This window comes from Corvus kubaryi, unplaced genomic scaffold (genome assembly GCF_017639235.1).
Source record: "Corvus kubaryi isolate FWS band 111438036 unplaced genomic scaffold, C.kubaryi_AGA036_p1.0 37398, whole genome shotgun sequence".
Classification (NCBI taxonomy): Eukaryota; Metazoa; Chordata; class Aves; order Passeriformes; family Corvidae; genus Corvus; species Corvus kubaryi.
The window spans coordinates 22,201,730-22,219,217 of NW_024581137.1; the positions used below are offsets into that span (position 1 = coordinate 22,201,730).

The 17,488-nt window shown below is 39.4% G+C and overlaps 2 protein-coding genes across 3 annotated transcripts in view; one reads left to right on the forward strand and one right to left on the reverse strand.

The window, feature by feature from the left end:
- The first annotated feature begins 1,067 nt into the window (after nt 1-1,067).
- On the forward strand, nt 1,068-6,099 carry SGO1 (shugoshin 1). Of its 2 annotated transcripts, XM_042043225.1 has the most exons (9): nt 1,068-1,353; nt 1,739-1,881; nt 1,965-2,161; nt 2,576-2,680; nt 3,148-3,212; nt 3,373-3,512; nt 4,101-4,937; nt 5,127-5,301; nt 5,548-6,099. In XM_042043225.1, exons 2-9 carry the CDS (start codon nt 1,746-1,748, stop codon nt 5,687-5,689), a joined length of 1,797 nt encoding a protein of 598 aa, XP_041899159.1. In that variant the 5' UTR covers nt 1,068-1,353; nt 1,739-1,745; the 3' UTR covers nt 5,690-6,099. The 2 variants fall into 2 exon arrangements, with proteins under 2 accessions (XP_041899159.1, XP_041899160.1); XM_042043226.1 differs by lacking the exon at nt 2,576-2,680 and having other exon boundaries at nt 1,069-1,353.
- Nucleotides 6,100-7,827: 1,728 nt separating this feature from the next.
- The window catches only part of KAT2B (lysine acetyltransferase 2B), a 39,843-nt gene continuing 30,182 nt past the window's right edge, over nt 7,828-17,488 (reverse strand). The window contains exons 13-18 of the mRNA XM_042043223.1: nt 17,078-17,221; nt 14,304-14,418; nt 13,506-13,542; nt 13,085-13,148; nt 12,903-12,987; nt 7,828-9,850 (exon numbers count right to left, since the gene is read on the reverse strand). Of these exons, the coding sequence (XP_041899157.1) occupies nt 9,657-9,850; nt 12,903-12,987; nt 13,085-13,148; nt 13,506-13,542; nt 14,304-14,418; nt 17,078-17,221 (639 nt within the window). The 3' untranslated portion in view covers nt 7,828-9,656. The remainder of the gene's footprint in view (nt 9,851-12,902; nt 12,988-13,084; nt 13,149-13,505; nt 13,543-14,303; nt 14,419-17,077; nt 17,222-17,488) is intronic.

The following is a 17,488-nucleotide window of genomic DNA, read 5'->3' on the forward strand; positions in this document are numbered from 1 at the left end:
ACAAATGCATGCATATCATGGTTTCTGTCATGATCCACGAGAATTTTTCAAGTTTGAAATCAGATTGCCACACTACATCCAAGCTGTAATGAATAAAACCAGGAAATTGGGAATAGCTGTAAGAAAAAAAAAGTGTAGCAGCTAGGAAATGCTGACTTAACACAATCGAGAATACCATTTATTCTGTTAGTAAGACATCGTTTAGCTGATTTTTTCTCTCCCGTTTTTCTCAGTGTTTAATCAACGTTCAGCACGCCACAGCCAAGATGCATATGAGCACATAGAAGATACAGCTCCCTGACGCTTGTCGGGAAAATCCACAAACGCCAGAGGTTTATGTCCAAAGAGGAGACAGAGGAATCCTGCAACTTTATTCTTATAAAGGGATAGAGTCCACTGGGCCACACGCCTGCAGGGTGTTCTCTCTCGAGGTTTCGGAGGGCGCAGCCTCCTTTTAACCTGAACTCCGGGCCGCATGTTGCCGTCTTCCTTTCCCCAGTGGCTGAGGTACTAGGAAGGTACAGCCTTCCCGGACCGCCTACCCCGTATCCCCCCTTGAACCTGTCGTTCTACCCCAAAGTTCAGAAGCTCGGGACTGTGTAGACCCACTTGTTTCAGCAGCCAAGCTGTCAGGGCTCTGCAACAAACCTGCTGGCCAGAGTTAACAGAGACATTAAGACCCATTTCAAAGACGTGAACACCCATACCTTCACCCATCAAATTGTTTGTAAAGACATTCGCTTTCCTTTTACGTTTGTCCTACACTTCACGGCCTGGCTGTGGGCAGCCCTCGCAGCGCAACTCTAGAGTGCGAAAGACTCATCCTGCTGCTGCTGCAAGAAGCGGCCACTGAACTAAAGCACCGCAGATGACAGATTTCCATCTCCCGGCCCCGCCATTTACCCGCACTCGTTCGCTCCGCCCCCGCCGCTGCCCCGCGGCTGCTGAGGCGGTGCCGGGGGTGGGCGGGGCCAGGGGCGGATGCGCGCGGCGCTCGCGCCGTGACGCGGCGCTGGGACGCACCAATGGGAGGCGGCGGCGGCGGGGTTTGAACGGCGCGTGGCGGCGGGCGCGGGTGGTGCCGCCCCGCGGGGCCGAGCGGTCGCTTCTGCGCTTCCCCGGGCGCGGCCGGAGCGGGACCCGAGCGCAGAGCGGAGCGCAGCCGGGCCGCGGGGAGACAAGGAGCCGGACGTGCGGAGAGGGGGAGGAACGAGCTGCGGGAACAGGAAAACTCCGGGCCGCTGCTGCCGCTGCGCCTGGACCCTTGCGGGCCCTCCCGCCGCCGCCGGGGACTCGGGCGGCCGCGGCCGGTCGGTAGGAGGTGCCCGGCTCTGCACTCGCCCTTCCGAGGAGGTACGGCCGGTCGGTGTGGGGTGCTGGGACGCTGTGCCTGCAGCGTTAGAGGAGCAGGGGGCCGGCTGCCGGCGCCTCGGGAGACCCCTCCCCAGGCCTTGGCTCCGGTGCCGGTGCTTTAAGCCCTCCCCGGGCCCGCCGCGGGCGCCGAGCGTTCTGCAGTTCGGACAACGCGCGGCCGGGAGAGCGGGCACGCTGCAGCAAATGGGGTGAGAAGGGCCAGAGCTGCGGGTCTTCTCCGGGTTGCGGGTCTTTGCCGTGTGTGTATCTCCGCCTAAAACTGCCACGAGCTTTACTCGTGTGTCCCTGTGCCTTTTCTTTTGGCGTTGGAGGAGCGTGGTGCAACCCCAGCTTCATGGGTTCTTCACCTCTTCTACTTTTAAAGGTAGAAGATGGCAGAATACTCGAGGAAGTCCTTTAAAGACAGTCTGAGTGACATCAAACAACGTATGAGAGAGAAAAGAACTCAGAAATGGTCAAGGCTGGGTAAAACTATCCAGTTCTCCACCGTAAAGGCCAAAAGAGCAAGTAAGATGCTTAAATATCTTAGGATTTATAATTTATTTGTTTTCTTTTGAAACCCAGTTGAAACACTCACTGTTCTCTTGCAGCCAACGACTCCAACAAAATCAAGATCATTCAAGCAAACAACAGAGATCTGGCTCTGTCCTTGCAAGAACAAAAGCTCAAACTGAGGGAAGCTGAAGCTACCATTCTTCAACTAAGGAAAGATTATCACATTTTGAAGATTCAGATGTTTGACTTGCAAAGAAATCATAGGTTCCAGCGAGAACAAGGACTTGTGGAGGTATTTTTAATAATAACTTTATGAGCTGGTGAAGCTGAAAATTAGAATCTGCACCAATCCACTGATTGATATCTTTATATGTTTTGATGTGTTTCATAAAACATTAATTCAGTACATACAACAGGGTTTTTTTCACCTAACTTGGTATGCTGGTTTGGATACCATGACACCTGGTAATGAACTACTTTTCTTCTCACTAGTCTTTTTTATTTACTTAAAATATGAAAGAGTAAACCTAAAATCTTAATTTAAAAAATATTGAAGTCTATCTTCTGTGAATTTCATAGGGGTTTTCTCACAGGTGAGGGCAGCTGACAGGTTTCTTCAGATTTTAGTTATCATAATGCTGATAAATTTGTAGTTGGTACTAGAGTATGATAGTAACAGTGTTACTGTCCTTCCATTGTCCATTAGAATCGACTATCAGCCTTGAATGAGATAATTTCCAAAGTCTCTCAGAATTTACTGGACTCAGTCACTCTTCTTGGCCCAGCAAAGAATTTGTGTTCCATAGATGTGGTAGGTACCTCTTCCTCTTGAGGAGCAGGACTTCTGTTACTGATTGCCCTCACTCCTTCCACCATAGATGCACACAGATTTTTAGATCTGAGCCTTAATTTAGTGGAAGGACTACTCCCACAATTCCCAGTATGCCATGGTGTGCACACTGTGGGGCTGTGTCAGTAGGCTGTAAGTAGGACTGAGGCTCTGCTAGGAGGTGGTTGGGGCACCCTGATTTTCTGGGGTTTTGTGCACAGTTCCTTCCCCTGTCCACTTGCTCTAGGATTGGGCTGGTGATGAATGTGCTGATGTGCAGAGGCTGAGAAGGTGGCTGGGTAACAGCCACAGCACTTGGTGCTAGCAAGACAGACAGAGTCAAGGGCCTCTTTGGTCCTTCCTTGGGTAACTTGGCTGTTGTCTAAAATTTGTAGATGGTGCAAGCTTGTTTCACCCATTTAATCACAGTAAGATTTATTTTTTGACAGAATCAAAGAGTGCTTTCTTCAGGTCCTGGAAGCAGTTGCAGTGTCACAGGACCAACACATTCAATGTAAGTATCATTGATTAATGCCTGCTTATGTTTGGAAATTCTGTTACAGGAAGTTTAATTTTCTGACTGGAAAAAGGGAAGAAACCCAATGTAATGAAACTGTTCCTTGTCATAAATTTTATTGCTGTTCAGTAAATACTACCTTTGGTATTTTCTCTAGAGGACCTCTAAAGTGTGCTCTTGAAGACAATCCTGTACCTCCAAGTGGGATGGAAGCTGGTGGTGACAGAAATTCTTTGTCAAAGATCTGTGTGGAATCTGACAGTGACATTTCCTTTACCAAAATAATTCCAAGCGAAGGTAACTAAATCAAAGTATCAGATACTGCTCTATTTTGAATTAGGAAAAAAATGTGTGAGTACAAGTTTAAATAACTGCTGCTTTTGAAGGAACTGACAAGTAATTTTCTGCTTATTTGCATAAGGGGGGAATACTAATGCTGTCCACTGGTAAAATGTTTGAATGAAGATGCCCAGCAAAATGGGGAGGAATTTGAAGCTGCTTTATCTTCTCTATACCTGCAGTCCAGTTTCATTATCTACTGAACTGTTCAACCAAGTAAAATTACCTTTAGACAGGCATTAGCATTTTATGAAATCAATAAAAAATTGTTAACAAAGCGAAATACCCAGGAAAATAAATGACCTGTAAATAACCTTTCCAAAAGGAACAGTTTATAGGAAAATACTAATGTTATATACCTAACTGCTTTCTGCCTGGAACCTGCATTAAACAGAGCTTATCTCAGTTGCCAAATCCTAGTTTATAAAAATCTGGAGAAAACCCAAAGAATAGTCTGAATTTTTGACAGGTTCAGAATTTTTGCACAAACCCTTAACATGGTGTTTCTGTTTGGCTTTAATATGACATTTTTTCTTCAATCACAAGGACAGCCATCTGATTTTCATCTGAACAACACAGAGTCAGAGCTGGAAAATGTTTCTTCAAGTGTAAAGTTTGGATTTGGTAGAGCATTACCAAAAGGTGTGTCCACCAGACGTCACTTTTCAAAGATGAGGAACCTTGATATAATTTGTACTGGTGTCTTGGACCATTTAGAAGCACCTGATTCAGTAAAAGAACTTTCTGAACAGAATGAAATTAGGCTTGAGGAAAGTCTAGAGGAGTGTGCTGCAGAAAACATAAATGCAGCTATGCCTGACTTGAATGAAAGCAAGGTCGATTCAGGGCTCGTGTTGAGCCAGAAAAATTCTGGAACTACACAGTTCAAATTAAAACGTAATTCTGATCTTAAACAACTGGAGTGTAAAAGCAGAGAAAACCCTCAAAGAAAAGAAAAGCGCCAGAAAGGAAAACCGCAACGGCCGCTTACTTCCCAACAAAGACCAGGAAAACAAGGTAAAGAGGCTTCTAAAGAAAAGCTGAATTTCTTGGGTGGCAGCAGTGATGCTTATGACTTCCATTTGGAAGAGAGTGTCCATCTTACACCTTTCCGACAAAACAAGGTGAACAGCAGTGATACTGAAGTGGAGGACGAAGAAGACTCAGCTGAAACCAATACCACTGAGTCAAGCAGTACTGCAGAGGACTCTGATGACAGCCTCTATGAGCCTTACAAGAAGAAAAGGCGAAGTTCAGTGGACAAGAACCCTACATCACCAATCCATGCAAGGCCAAGGTCTAAAAGATGTTTGGCACAGCGTGAGCAGAAACACTGTCATGAAGAAGAGACTGAAAACAACAAATCAAATGATAAGTCTACTAGTAAGTGCAGAAAGTGTTCTGTAATTGGTTTTGTTTCCTTGAAAGATAACATTGCTTAAGAGGTTTAGGCCTTTTTATTTTAGGGTTTTTTTTTTTAATAGCAACTAAAACTAATGTTTTAAGAATGGTTAGATTTTCTTTTAAGCTTGCTTACCTGAATGACCGGACCTGTGCCTAATTTCTTCACAGGGCAGCCTTCTGAGCCATCTCGTGGGCATCTCTGTGATGTTACCAATACAGCTGCAGTGCCCCCCAGCACTGGGGATGCAGCAGCTGTCCCTGAAGGTGAAGAACCTCAGACTCCAAAACGCAATCGGCGAAGCTGTACTGTTACTGTGAACTACAAAGAACCAAGTATTGTAGGGTAGGTTTCTTTACTTTCCAGTTTGATACAAAGTTCATGATATTCCATCCAACAGAGGACTTGAGAGGCCTATTTAGATCTTGAAAACAAGACCTTAACAAAAGAGCTCATTCAAAAAAGTCTGGAGTTAGTAACACAGCCTAGTTCATGTGGAATGGAACTCAGTAGCTAAAAGTTACTGTTTTAAGTGATGTCGGGAAAAAAACCTCAGTTTTGCCTTTTTTTTTTTTTTTTTTCCCCAAACAGGAAACTCAGGAGAGGAGATCCATTTACGGATACAAGCTTTCTGTGCTCTCCAATTTTCAAGCTGAAAAAAGACGCTAAACGACATTCTCTTAAGAAAGATTCTACAAAAAAATACAACGAGAAATTGGTTAGTTGTCTTTGAGATTTTCTGCAAAACCATGCTTGTACCATGAAGAAAGTAATTTTCTGGATGGAATATTTTGTTGCACAATATGTTATATAAATATGTAAATAGCCGTGTATCTCATATTAAGGATATCAGATGAAGGGGGCCTGGATTTTTTCTAGTGACATGTTTTTAATGATACAGATTGATTACTTTTATAACTGAAGTGATTCTATTCAAGCTTCTTTTGAATGGATCTGGCAGTATATGAGAAATCTGTGATGGATAAGATGGTGAATGTCATTTCATGGGTGAACCTTAGGCACTTAAGATGTTTTGGGCAGGAAGTATTTTTAATACAGATCTGTGTTTGTACAGATCTTGTTTATGTGATGGTTGTAGTTTCATGTTGAATCTTACAATAAACATCTTAGTGTTTGGAAACAGCGCTGAGTGGGTTGGTGTTCCTGTGGCAGTTTCCATAGTTACTCCAAGGGCACTAATATCAGCACTGGGCATTACAGAGGCCTGTATACTCTGTCCCCATCTTGTGTGGTGGCGTAAGCAGTGTTCAGAAGCAGTTTACCAGCTGTAATTTGATGCTGTAGCTGCAGCTCTCAAAAGCAGCAGTTTAGGCTTAGTCGGTCCTGCACTGAGTGCAAGTTAGAATCAACCAGATGGAAACAAAGCAAATTTCTCGTGAAGGTTGGTGAAGAAGGCTCCACGTGGGTGGAATGTAAACTATTAGTCCCAACTGTTGCAGGACATTCATAACAGTTTATAATAATTTTGTCCCTGCTTTGCACAGTGCCTTTCCCAGAGGAAGAGCTGCCACATTGGAGCTTGTGCTATCTATGAGAACAACTGCATTATCACCTGTCCACTATTCAAACTACTTTTACTTTGCCTAAGACACACTTAAGTATTAAAGGGTACAGTAACTACCCAAATGAAAGCTACATTCCAAATAACTAATGGGAAAGTACAAAAACTACACACTCTTCATTTGTTTTGCAAGATTGCCTGTCCCACTTCAATAGGTGCAAGATCTCTCCCTTTCTGTAATAAAAATGTTAATTACTCTTTTACTTGTAACTTCTTGCATGACTCTTAACAATAACACTAGCTGCAGCTACTGCGTGTTTGAAAGTTGTTCACAATACAGCCTTCGAATGTTTGAACGGAAACTTAACTTTACCTTTGTATCCTAAAATTCTAGCCACAAGGCCTCACCATCTCAGTCTGGAATTCTAGTACTAGAGGAACTTGAGCAGAGTGGTTGAGTTGGTTAGAGCCTAGTGCTAATAATGCCTACCTTGTGGGTTCAATCCCTGTATAGGCCATTCACTCAAGAGGTGCACTTAAAAGATCGTTGAGGGTATTCTGTGAATCTTAGGTGCTTTCATGAAGCAAATCTGCAACAGCTGTCTTATCAGGGACAGAGAAAGAACAGGGTGATTGCAAAGCAGCCCATGGCAGGTGTGGTGGGTCTGGGTGGGTTTTTTTTCTTATTGGATTGAGCAAGCTTGAAGATTTGAAGTGAGGGAACTGTGTAAGGAAGAAATCAGTCCTTCCTGATCTCAAATGCTTTCTCTAGAAGTGTTCAGTAAAACAACTCTTGGCCACTGTTGCTACCCTTTGAACAGAACACTTTCACAGGACCAAATCCGAGGGGATGGGGAAAAAAAAAAAATCTCTTCCTCGATCTATAATTATCTGTCACATATCGGACAGGTGCAGGCTTTGTTTATGTGACCATCTCAGTACCATTATGGTGATGGTGCAAGCTCAACCTGGACTGTAGTTTGCTGCTATATATATTACGTATTGTGAGTAAAGAACTCCTGAAGGCAAATACCAGCAAATAGCATAAGCATGCTTTGAGGTGAAAACCCCAAAACTTTGGAACAGCTAAGTCAAGGAACTGTTGAGGAGGTGGGAGTAACAGCACTGTATCCCAGTTACCATAAAGCTGGGAATGCTACTTGGACTGGTCACAGCTCAGTCCATCGTCCTCTTGGTGAACTCAAAGGCCATTTCACATATTTTCTATCCGACCTGGAAGAGGCACTGACAGCACTCCTGTAGCTTCAATGTGCTTGGTTGTGAAATTGCTTCAGTATGTATGTTTGTATCATAAGTACTAAGTAATGAAAAAAAGAGACCAAAATAAGTAGGGTTTTGTACATATATAATTTAAAACTATTCTGTACCAGTACAATATATTAATTTGACAAATGTAAGGTTCATCAGCTGTTAAAGCATTTGCAAAACCACATATCCTACCATAACTTTATTGCACAGTATCTATGAAAATATCCATTCTTAAATTAGAAAACACGTTTCAATATAGAAGAGACAATCTGATTGAAAGACGATAAGAAAATCTACTCTGAAAATAAGAAAAATTCACAGGTTACCAAGCTTAACAGGTGCATCTGTAGGCCCAATCTACAAAACAGGTTTATAGCATCCTGTTCTGGCTACTAAAGAAAAAGTACTCACTGTACCTTTGTTATAGATCCCAATGCAGGTCAGACTAAATTCATACAAAACACGATGGCAAGTCCAGCATTAACATTTTGAATACCTTGGGTAGCACATTTACTACTTCTAGATAGTTCCTGACATCTCCTTGCTGAATTGATCTGTGATCTAACATTGCACAGGCATTTTGCAGGAATAGATTCTTTGACTCAGCACAGGATTGCTTTTCTCAGTCCCATAACTTGAATTTTACCAGTGTAACGTCTGTAAATATAAAACACCAAGAATGAAAGTTTAATCTGTTTTTCACAAAAGTAGTTATAATTTACAGTTACAAACTCTAATTAGAAAATGTCAAGGGACAGCTTTTTGGCCTGTACTGATCTCCATTAAGGATTTAGGTGTACCTCTCAAATGTAGTGTAAGCAGCAAAATATATATATATATGTATATATATATATATATATATATATATATATATATGAGTGTGTGTGTTCTTTTTGAAGATATAATAAGAGCTGTAAAATGTTAATATGTTCCTGGGTCTAAATAATCACAGTTAATAAGCATTTACAATAAAGCTTAGTAGAAAATCCAGTTTACCACAGAGCCAAGTATCTAAGCTTGAAGCTGTCCTATGTTGTCTTCTTTTGTGTACAATAGTCTTATTTCTGCTGAACAATCTAAAGAATTTAGCAGTGAAGAGTAGTAACTAGGGTGGATCATGAAGTGCATCAAAACCTTAACTCTACTAAGCCAATTAAAATTGTCGAGTAGATGCGAAATAGTCTCTAAAGTTATTTTGGGTACTTATGTCCTGCATAAGCCAAGTCACTATGACCTTACGCATCTAGCCAGATTTTTTTTCTTTTTCTTTTTTTTTTTAAAGAGTGGTTATGAGATTACAATTTGCAGGTAAAATATTTATCAAAACTGAAAATGAATAGAAAAACTTGCATCTATCAATGATTACAGGCAGTCCTTTTTCAGAACTGACTGCTCTTCTCTCACAGCTTCTCAACCAGCTGAGTGTTTCTTTTAAAAAATAATATCTTATAAAAAGATTCTACAAAGAAACAAGTGTTTCAGAACCCCCCCACACCTGTTGTTTTCCCTTACGATTTTCTTTTTTACTGGAAAAAATAATAAAACTTTATCAAATAGGTACTGCATTAGGTAAGCTATAACATTTGTTGTCTGGGAATTTTCTTCATCTTCCCAAACATGTGCAACTTCCCCCATGTTTGTGGGGTTTCTGAGGCTGTAGCTGATAAACTTATTAGGAACATAAGGTAATCGGCACACAAAAGAAATTTTCCGTAATTAAATACATTATAAAGCATTTTAATAAAATAATTTTTGTAACTTCAGTATAATACATGTTTGCAAAACTAAAAGGGTTTTAAAAAGTGCTAAGTATTAAACAGAAGTTTCTTGAAAGTCCCACAACTCGGATATAGAACGACTTTCCCTGTCCATAACATAGGCACGCTATTTGGTTGTAAAAAAGACAGTGTCACTTGTCAATTAATCCAGCTTCTTTAATTTTTGTGTAGAAGAATTTCTCCAGTATATTGGCACATTTGTAGTATTCACTCTCGGGGGGGTTGTACTCTCTGCAGTTTGTAAAGACTCGCTGCAAGTCTGCCATGAATAATTTCTTAGACACGTAGTACCTGTTCTTGAGTCGCTCGCTCATTGTTTTGAGATCTGCACAGAAGAAAAATAGATTAACAGCGTTTGATTCAAATACTTTTTGTGTGCAATATCCCTTCAGACTGATTTGCCATTTAACATGAACTGGCAAAGGTAGGATTTGGAATGGAAATTGCTTTCATCTAAGGCATGGTCCAACTGACCTGCTGGAACTAAGTAATATTTCACTGTAAGGATGAATTCATGTAGAGTTTATTTTTAATTCTTTAAAACATTAAAGCTTTTTTTTTTCTGTTCTCATACTTAGAGCTCTGAGTTTTCTGCAGGTAGTAGATGTCTCTAATGCTCTTCTGACTGTCCTGAAACAACCTGTTCTCAGCTCTGCTGGAGGAGGCCTTACGGGTATATAGGCAAAGAATTCAAACATCACAAAACATATATGTTAACCTAAAATCCTTACTGCTGTGCAAACACAGCAGAGAAGATACACTGGTCTATACCACAGGCAGGATTTGCAGCTTTGAAAAAAAGATTCAATTTTTTCTACACTCTGCATATATTTTTATTACCTCTTCAGAGTTTATAGTTGTATATCCTTTTTAAGAGTCATGTGAGAACTGATGTCCCCTGCTTTCAGAGCATCATGCAAAACATTTACTTACAGAATATTCTTTAAGAACTGTTCTCCTTTATACTAGAATCAGTCAACATAAAATATGCTAATCATCTCAGTGCTCTCCACATAGTCACTTTCCCAGTAATTCTCATCAGGCGTTTAAAAATTCTGTCCACATTACAAGTGTTCTAGGAGTGAGTACAGGAATAGAAGTAGTGGGAGGTGTGCTGGATGCCTTGGCTTTTCTCACCTCAGATGCTCCAACAACTATTTTTTTAGCAATGCTTGAGCCAGGCATCAGCAGCACGTTTGTGAAACTGTAACAGAAGTAGCTGTAATGAAGAAGACTTAATGTCCATGAGTATTTGCAAGGACAACAGAGACCAAAGACCTCCAATGCAAAGGAATTAAACTTTTTAACTTCAGGTTTAAAAATATGGTTGTATTTTTGTTTTGGTACTGTTTTTGGGGGCTGGCTTTGGTTTTTTTTAAGGGAGATTTGAATTTATTAAAAGAGAGGAAAACCCTGTCAACTTGACAAGATGGGATTATTTAAAGAAAGTTTGGTGGATGCTCTCAAATACCTTTTCCAATGATACAGAACTTGCCACTCCCTAATTTTGCACAATACTGTGCAAAAGTAAATGCTCATTCAGCTCTCATTAAGTCTGAAATTCAGGTACCTATATCTAAAGTAGATATCCATAGACTAATTATAGCACCCAGCTGAGAAGGCTGTTCAGCTCACCCTAAAGGAAATGCTGCCTGGCTGGAGAGTTAAGCTATTCTCCTCTAAGTGCAGTGAAAGTTTGGTTCCATCTGTCACTCAGCCATACAGCTTTTGAATGGCAGATAAAAAGGGAAAAAAAACCCCAAAGAGTATTGCTTAAAAGAGCACCTGAAGAGCACTTAAAACAGGGGTAAAAAAGCATTTATACATGAGAACTGACCTAAGGAGGTAGTAAAAAAATTTACAGCCATACCTCTCAAAAACTACAATTTAGTCTGTACACAAACATAAAGGCAACTGTTATATCTTGTCTGAGCAACTTTTTACAGCATCAGCATGCTGGCAGGAAGAGCAGAAAGAAATCTGAAGTTAAACACAAATCAGGGCAGTTTAGTCATGCTGGGTTCCTTAGCTGAAAAAAACAAAACAAAACTAAACCAAAGACCTCAGTTTAATCCTCACAGTAAACTGCTGCCCTCACCTCTAGTGTAATGCATCTGAACAAGGAAAGGACAGACAGCATTCCTACTTTGGGTTTGCCAACTCAGGTAAATTCTTTGTAACCACTGTTCAGATTAAACAGTCAGCTAGATCTGCTCAAAAAAGCAAATAGAGAAAACTCTGACACAGAAGGGGATTAACATTCTTTTTCTTCACTGGTAGAAAATACATTTATGCCAGGGACACAGGAAGGCAGTGATTAGTTTATAACGTATATGTACATCTGCTACTTGGGAATGATAAATTGAATAGAAAAAAATAATTAAACTAAATTGATATACATGGGCTTGGAGCCTATGCAAAGCAACATGAGCAAATACTTTTATTCTCTGAGAAACTGATGGCTAGTAGCCTGCCATGAACCTGTGTTTCATTTTCTAACAATATTAAAGGGTTCAGAAACTCTAATCAGAATGATAGAGGTGAGTATTGCATAGAGGAGGGAGTGCCAGAAATCAGTTTTAAATCTGGTGCAGTACAAATCAAGCATCCATTTAGAGTATCACTGAATTATCATTGAAATTATATGTCCCAGAAGTCAAAAACTGGGTCATAAGACAAGCAGTCAAAAGAAAAACATTATTAGCAGTTGTGTACTTCCCTTTGCAAGCAATCCTACATAAACAATAGCTGCATTACTTATGAGTAAGAATAAATAAATAAATAAATATAACACCTCAGACAACTGTGGCAGATCTAAAAGACAATGATAAAAGTTAGCTTACAATCAGTTGTATGAAGCATTTTCCTAAACTTAAATTGGAGCAAAGTGTTAAGACTTAGTTAGAAAACCCTGGGACCTTTGAAAATGTTTTCTCTATGTGATTTAGAAATCTTAAATCTCTATTTCAAAGCAACTCAAATGCTCAGGTGTTCCTGAAAATTTGCCTTCAGGTCTTTTAACATGTGAGTAGGATCTGCAATGACCAGTTACGACACACAAGAACATATTCCTACAACTCACCTACACCATCTCAGTCCTAAAAGCTTCCAGCTGACTGCACCATTTAAGAGCTTGTTAGGGTTCTCTAGGGCACGCTGAGATTTCCAATATGTACAACATACATGTTTCACAAAGGTCACAGAGCACTCATCAATCTCAAATGACAGCACCACACTCTTGACACTTTAGAACTTTGTATTCAGCTGCAAGTAACATACATCTTTTTTCATAAAACAATCAGATTAAAATTTATCTGCTAAGTCTGCAGCTATAATGATTTTTAAACGCTATACTTAAAAAATGTTAATGGTATTACCCATGGGAAACCTTATAACTTCATAATATCCAGGAGCTTCTGTTCTCTTCACGGGTTCCATGAAGGGCCAAGCGCTTTGATGGCTCTTTGGTAAAGAAAAAAGTAAGGTATCTAATATGGAAACTAGATATTGGAAATAATTTTAAAATCTTTACAGAAAATAAACTAGAACTAGCACTCACCTTCACTTGCTGCAGGATGGTTTTTAATGTGCTGTAAAGTTGATCTGGATCCTTGGGCTCCTTACTTGAAAAATATGAATACAAAAAAATTAGTTTGAATCCCTTATCTTCATTCCTACAATTTGCATCTTACCTAAAAGCAACTCCAAATTTTCAAGCATTTTATGAAAGAAATAAAATTTAAAACAACCAAACAAACACAAATGAAAATACTCAAAAAAGAACCCCACTACCCAAATCACACTTGCCCACAATAAAAAGAAAAACAAACAAAACCAAAAAACTACTTAAGAACTCATCTCTTGCAGATTATTTATCTGATTTCCAGGGGATGGAAGGAAATGTCAAGTGACATTGTTTAAAGACTCTTCTCAAAGGAGTATCCCAACTGCTTCAACATTTTACTTTGTCTAGCACTTACCCTCTTTCTTTTCCACTTGGTTTCCAGCCAGTCTCTCCTGTACACCAACAACATGAGATATTATATGGGAACTACAGTAGGTCAAAACATTAACTGAGTTATTGCAACTCAAAGAAGAAAAGCCATTTCAGCACTACTGCAGTAAAATTGGTTTGTTATAATAAAAGCTACTCCTAATAAATAACATAACCATCTAGGCCACAGCCCCATTCAATTTCCTACATGACTCTTCCTGCAGACTTGAAAAGATTCTAAAATATTTCTATATGAAACACATTTCTTTTCAATAATTCATACATATTTTACTGCAACCCACCCCTGTAAAGAATAATGAGGACAAAGTTATCCAATCTGATTCCCCAGGGACAAAGAATAAATTGCAGAAAAGCACAGCTGAAAAAAAATTCCCCAGAATATGATACTTAATTTTTTTAAATTCTGTTTTGTCCTGTGAGTTCACGCCTAGCACAGAAATCATTGTTGTTCAGGAGTTCAGTGCATTAAAATGGTGCTAAAGGGAAACTGCTGCCTATACTGTGATACAAATCAAAGAGGGATCACATGTAAGTAAAATTATACACACATACATAAAAGAGGATCAGCCTGGGATGCCTTGGGGAAATCTCAAAGACAGTAGTTGCAATGGAAACACAACAATCTTCACAGAAATCAAATCAGCAGACCAAAACAATTACATTCTAATCAAGAAGAACTATGTGACTACATTAGTATTTCTAGTCTTGGACCTTTCTTGGGCTATTCTGCTTCTGTTCTACATTAAAAGAGATTGATACATACTAATTCCAGGAATGCTTTCTATAGGGATCTGCCGTACTCCGTCTTTGAAGCAAGAAAGGCCAGGATAAACTTTTCGTATTTGAGCTTGCTTCCTTTCTATGAGCTTTTTAATGATCTGTAATAAAGCAGCAGAGAAAACAAAAAATAATTTATTTGGTCTAAAGTAACCCAGAAGATTAATGCAAAACTGTGATGAACAGAAACATTTTCACTTCCTAACCTTGCAGCCCTTTTCCATGAAGCTGGTAATGGGGCTGAGCTACCCGACCAAACACTGATTCTGCAAATGAAGCTACCAAGTCTCTCAGCTTTTTTGGCACAAATCTAGAAAACAAGGAGTCATTGCTTGCTCTATTGATCACAAGCTGCACAGCTCCTGGGAAGACAGGAGCAGAGGCAGAGAAGGAAATTTTCTGGAAGAAGATTTGGAAACTGGCTATAAAATTTTAACAGCTGGAGCTTCTGAAATGCTTCAGCACAGCTGGTCAAAAATTTCAAGGCACATACTCAATGTATGTATTTTGATGTACATATACGTTCATATCCCAAAATTTTAGAAGTAACCTATTCACTTCAAAGTCTCCATATATCTATCTGCAGGAGTTGCTTATGTATCAGTCAAAGATACTCTCATGGCAGATTTTCTCTGGAGGATGTCAGAATGATGCCACTCTTCAGAACCAAAATTCTACTCTGTTTGCTGATGCTAGGGAAAGGCTTTCCCTGCTCCTGGATACACTCTGTTTTACTTTGCAATCTTATTACCTCAAACTCTAGGCTATTTGCTTTGGTGCTCTTGAAAACCACTTAGATACTTATCTAACCTTTGTGTGTCCTGGATGTGTGACTTTCAAAACTTCCTAACTTGGAGCAAACAAATGCACAGCCATTCAGACCACCAGTTTGACAGACTATTTTCTTTGGAAGTAATAAAGATGGACATATTTTTATTTTTAAGGACCTTCACTCCCTCATACATAGTATTTCCTCTCAAAGAAGAGAAAAAGATAAAACCAGACTTTCAACAGAGATTAGAGATGTTAAGAGAAATATAGTATACAACAGCACCATGGCCAGATTACAGCATAATATGAAAATAATTTCAAACTAATTATTAAATCCAACTTAAGCCCTTCTTATAATTTAGGAACTAGTGGCTCTTCCTGATTCAAGCAAGCTGTTCAATCAGCACCAGTGATTGCTCACAAGTCAGTAGGTCACAAAGCTTTGCATAGGGGGATTTGTCATATTTTTCAGAATGATTGTAAAGAAGCTACTGGTACAGGTGATATGGTCTTAGAATCCATAGGCATATACTCCAGTTCTTTAAATAAAAGCTTAGTTCCCATGAAAAACTTCACTTTTAAAAGGACAGGTCCTGAAAAGTCTGATGTCTAGTACTGGGCAATACCAGCATTCAAGAAAACTGGTCATAATACAAACTGATAACATTTAAAATTATTTTTATGTCCAGGTAGGATTTTCACTGCTTCTGATACAAGCAGACAAGCAAACACTCTTCATAAAGTTGCAGACTGTGAGGGCTATTTCTAAGTTTCTTTGCAACAGGGAGAATAAAAGGCCTGATCTGTGTTTTGAGTGTTAAACAGGCAATCCTAAGTTCCAAAGTTCCAAAGCTGTATGTAATTATTCTCAGAGAAGATCAACAGCACAGATGAGTGCAAAACAGCAGCTAATAATTTTAGACACAAGAGGTCTGGAGGACCAAGGCACTTTATCTACAAGAGCAGTGTCTCCAAGTTCTTTAGAATAATGTGGACATCCCAACAAATAATAAGGGAGTTAAGAAAGTTAATAAAGCAATCTCAGAGCCAAAATCTTGAAAACTAACAGGTTTCCAGAAGCAGCATGTTATGGTGATGGTTTAGGCCCAGAACTGGGCAGCTGGCATGTCCAGCAGTAGCCTGGAACCTGAAGGATCAGGCAGCCAACCAGAAGTGAAAGGGGAAAACTTATGGTCCCTGTTGTATGGACACATGAAAACTTTCCCAATGAGTGAAATTAAAAACCTTGTAAACTAAATGTAAAGCCATCAGATACTGTCTTTCCTTCTCCACACATGGGCCAAATCATTCTACTGGAAGAAAAATTATTGTTCCATAAAGAAGCTTTTTAACAAAATAAAATGTCAGGTTTGGATAACCTTGAAAGAACAAATTATAATTTGTATTTCTTTAAAAACCCAGGAAGGTGTTTAAACACAACTGGAAACATCATAATTATTTTGCTAATAAACTGCCTTATTATATGGAATATTATTATGAACTAAATAAAGAACACGTCACATAAACTCAGACTGGAAATTAAGACAGTCCACCCTTGACTTATATAGTAAAAAATGGCAGAAAAAAGAATCCTCTTTTTTTCAAGTAAAATACAGGCCATGCAATACAGACACTCCATTTAAATGTCACTCTAATGAACACTACTGATATGGGGGGGGAAGGAATTGACAAAGCCATAAAAAAAAAAAATCAATCTCACAAGATTTTGCTTAGTTAACTACCACAAAATTGAACTGTGAATTACTCCTCAAAATACCAGTACTTTAACAGTCTTGTTCCTGTTAAGTCAGTAAGTTACAATTTGATACTTGAACTACAAAATTTTGGCACTGGGACTTGAATGAAGGGATTATTCTGACTAATAAAAGCATACACTCAATTTTAAGCACCAAAGCAAGAGAGCTAACCTGAACTGTTTCTAAACATCTGAATAGAGAATAACATTAAACATTTCATGTCAACCTTTACCTCTTTTTGCTTTTTGATGATGACGGAAAATTCCGTGTAGGGGATCCTTGGATTTAATTCACATCCCATTAATGTGGCACCCTCATAATCCTTGATGTAGCCAACATATTTTGCTTTTGGTACTTTAATATCTTTGGAGAAACCCTGACAAAATAAAATAAAAAAACCCCCTTATATTGTCATGATGCTATTTTCCTTTTACATTTGTACTGAAATGAGTGAGGATTTAGAACCAAATTCATCATAATGTTAAAATGCAAAAAATACAACAGAGTGAGTTACAGACCATGGTTCAGTGCTGCAAAAACCTTCTCATGGGAGGCACTTGATACAAGAACATTTAATTGCTAAGAAGGGAGATAGGGGAGATTGTATTCATTTTGAATGTGTGAAGAGTAAGTTGTGTCAGTT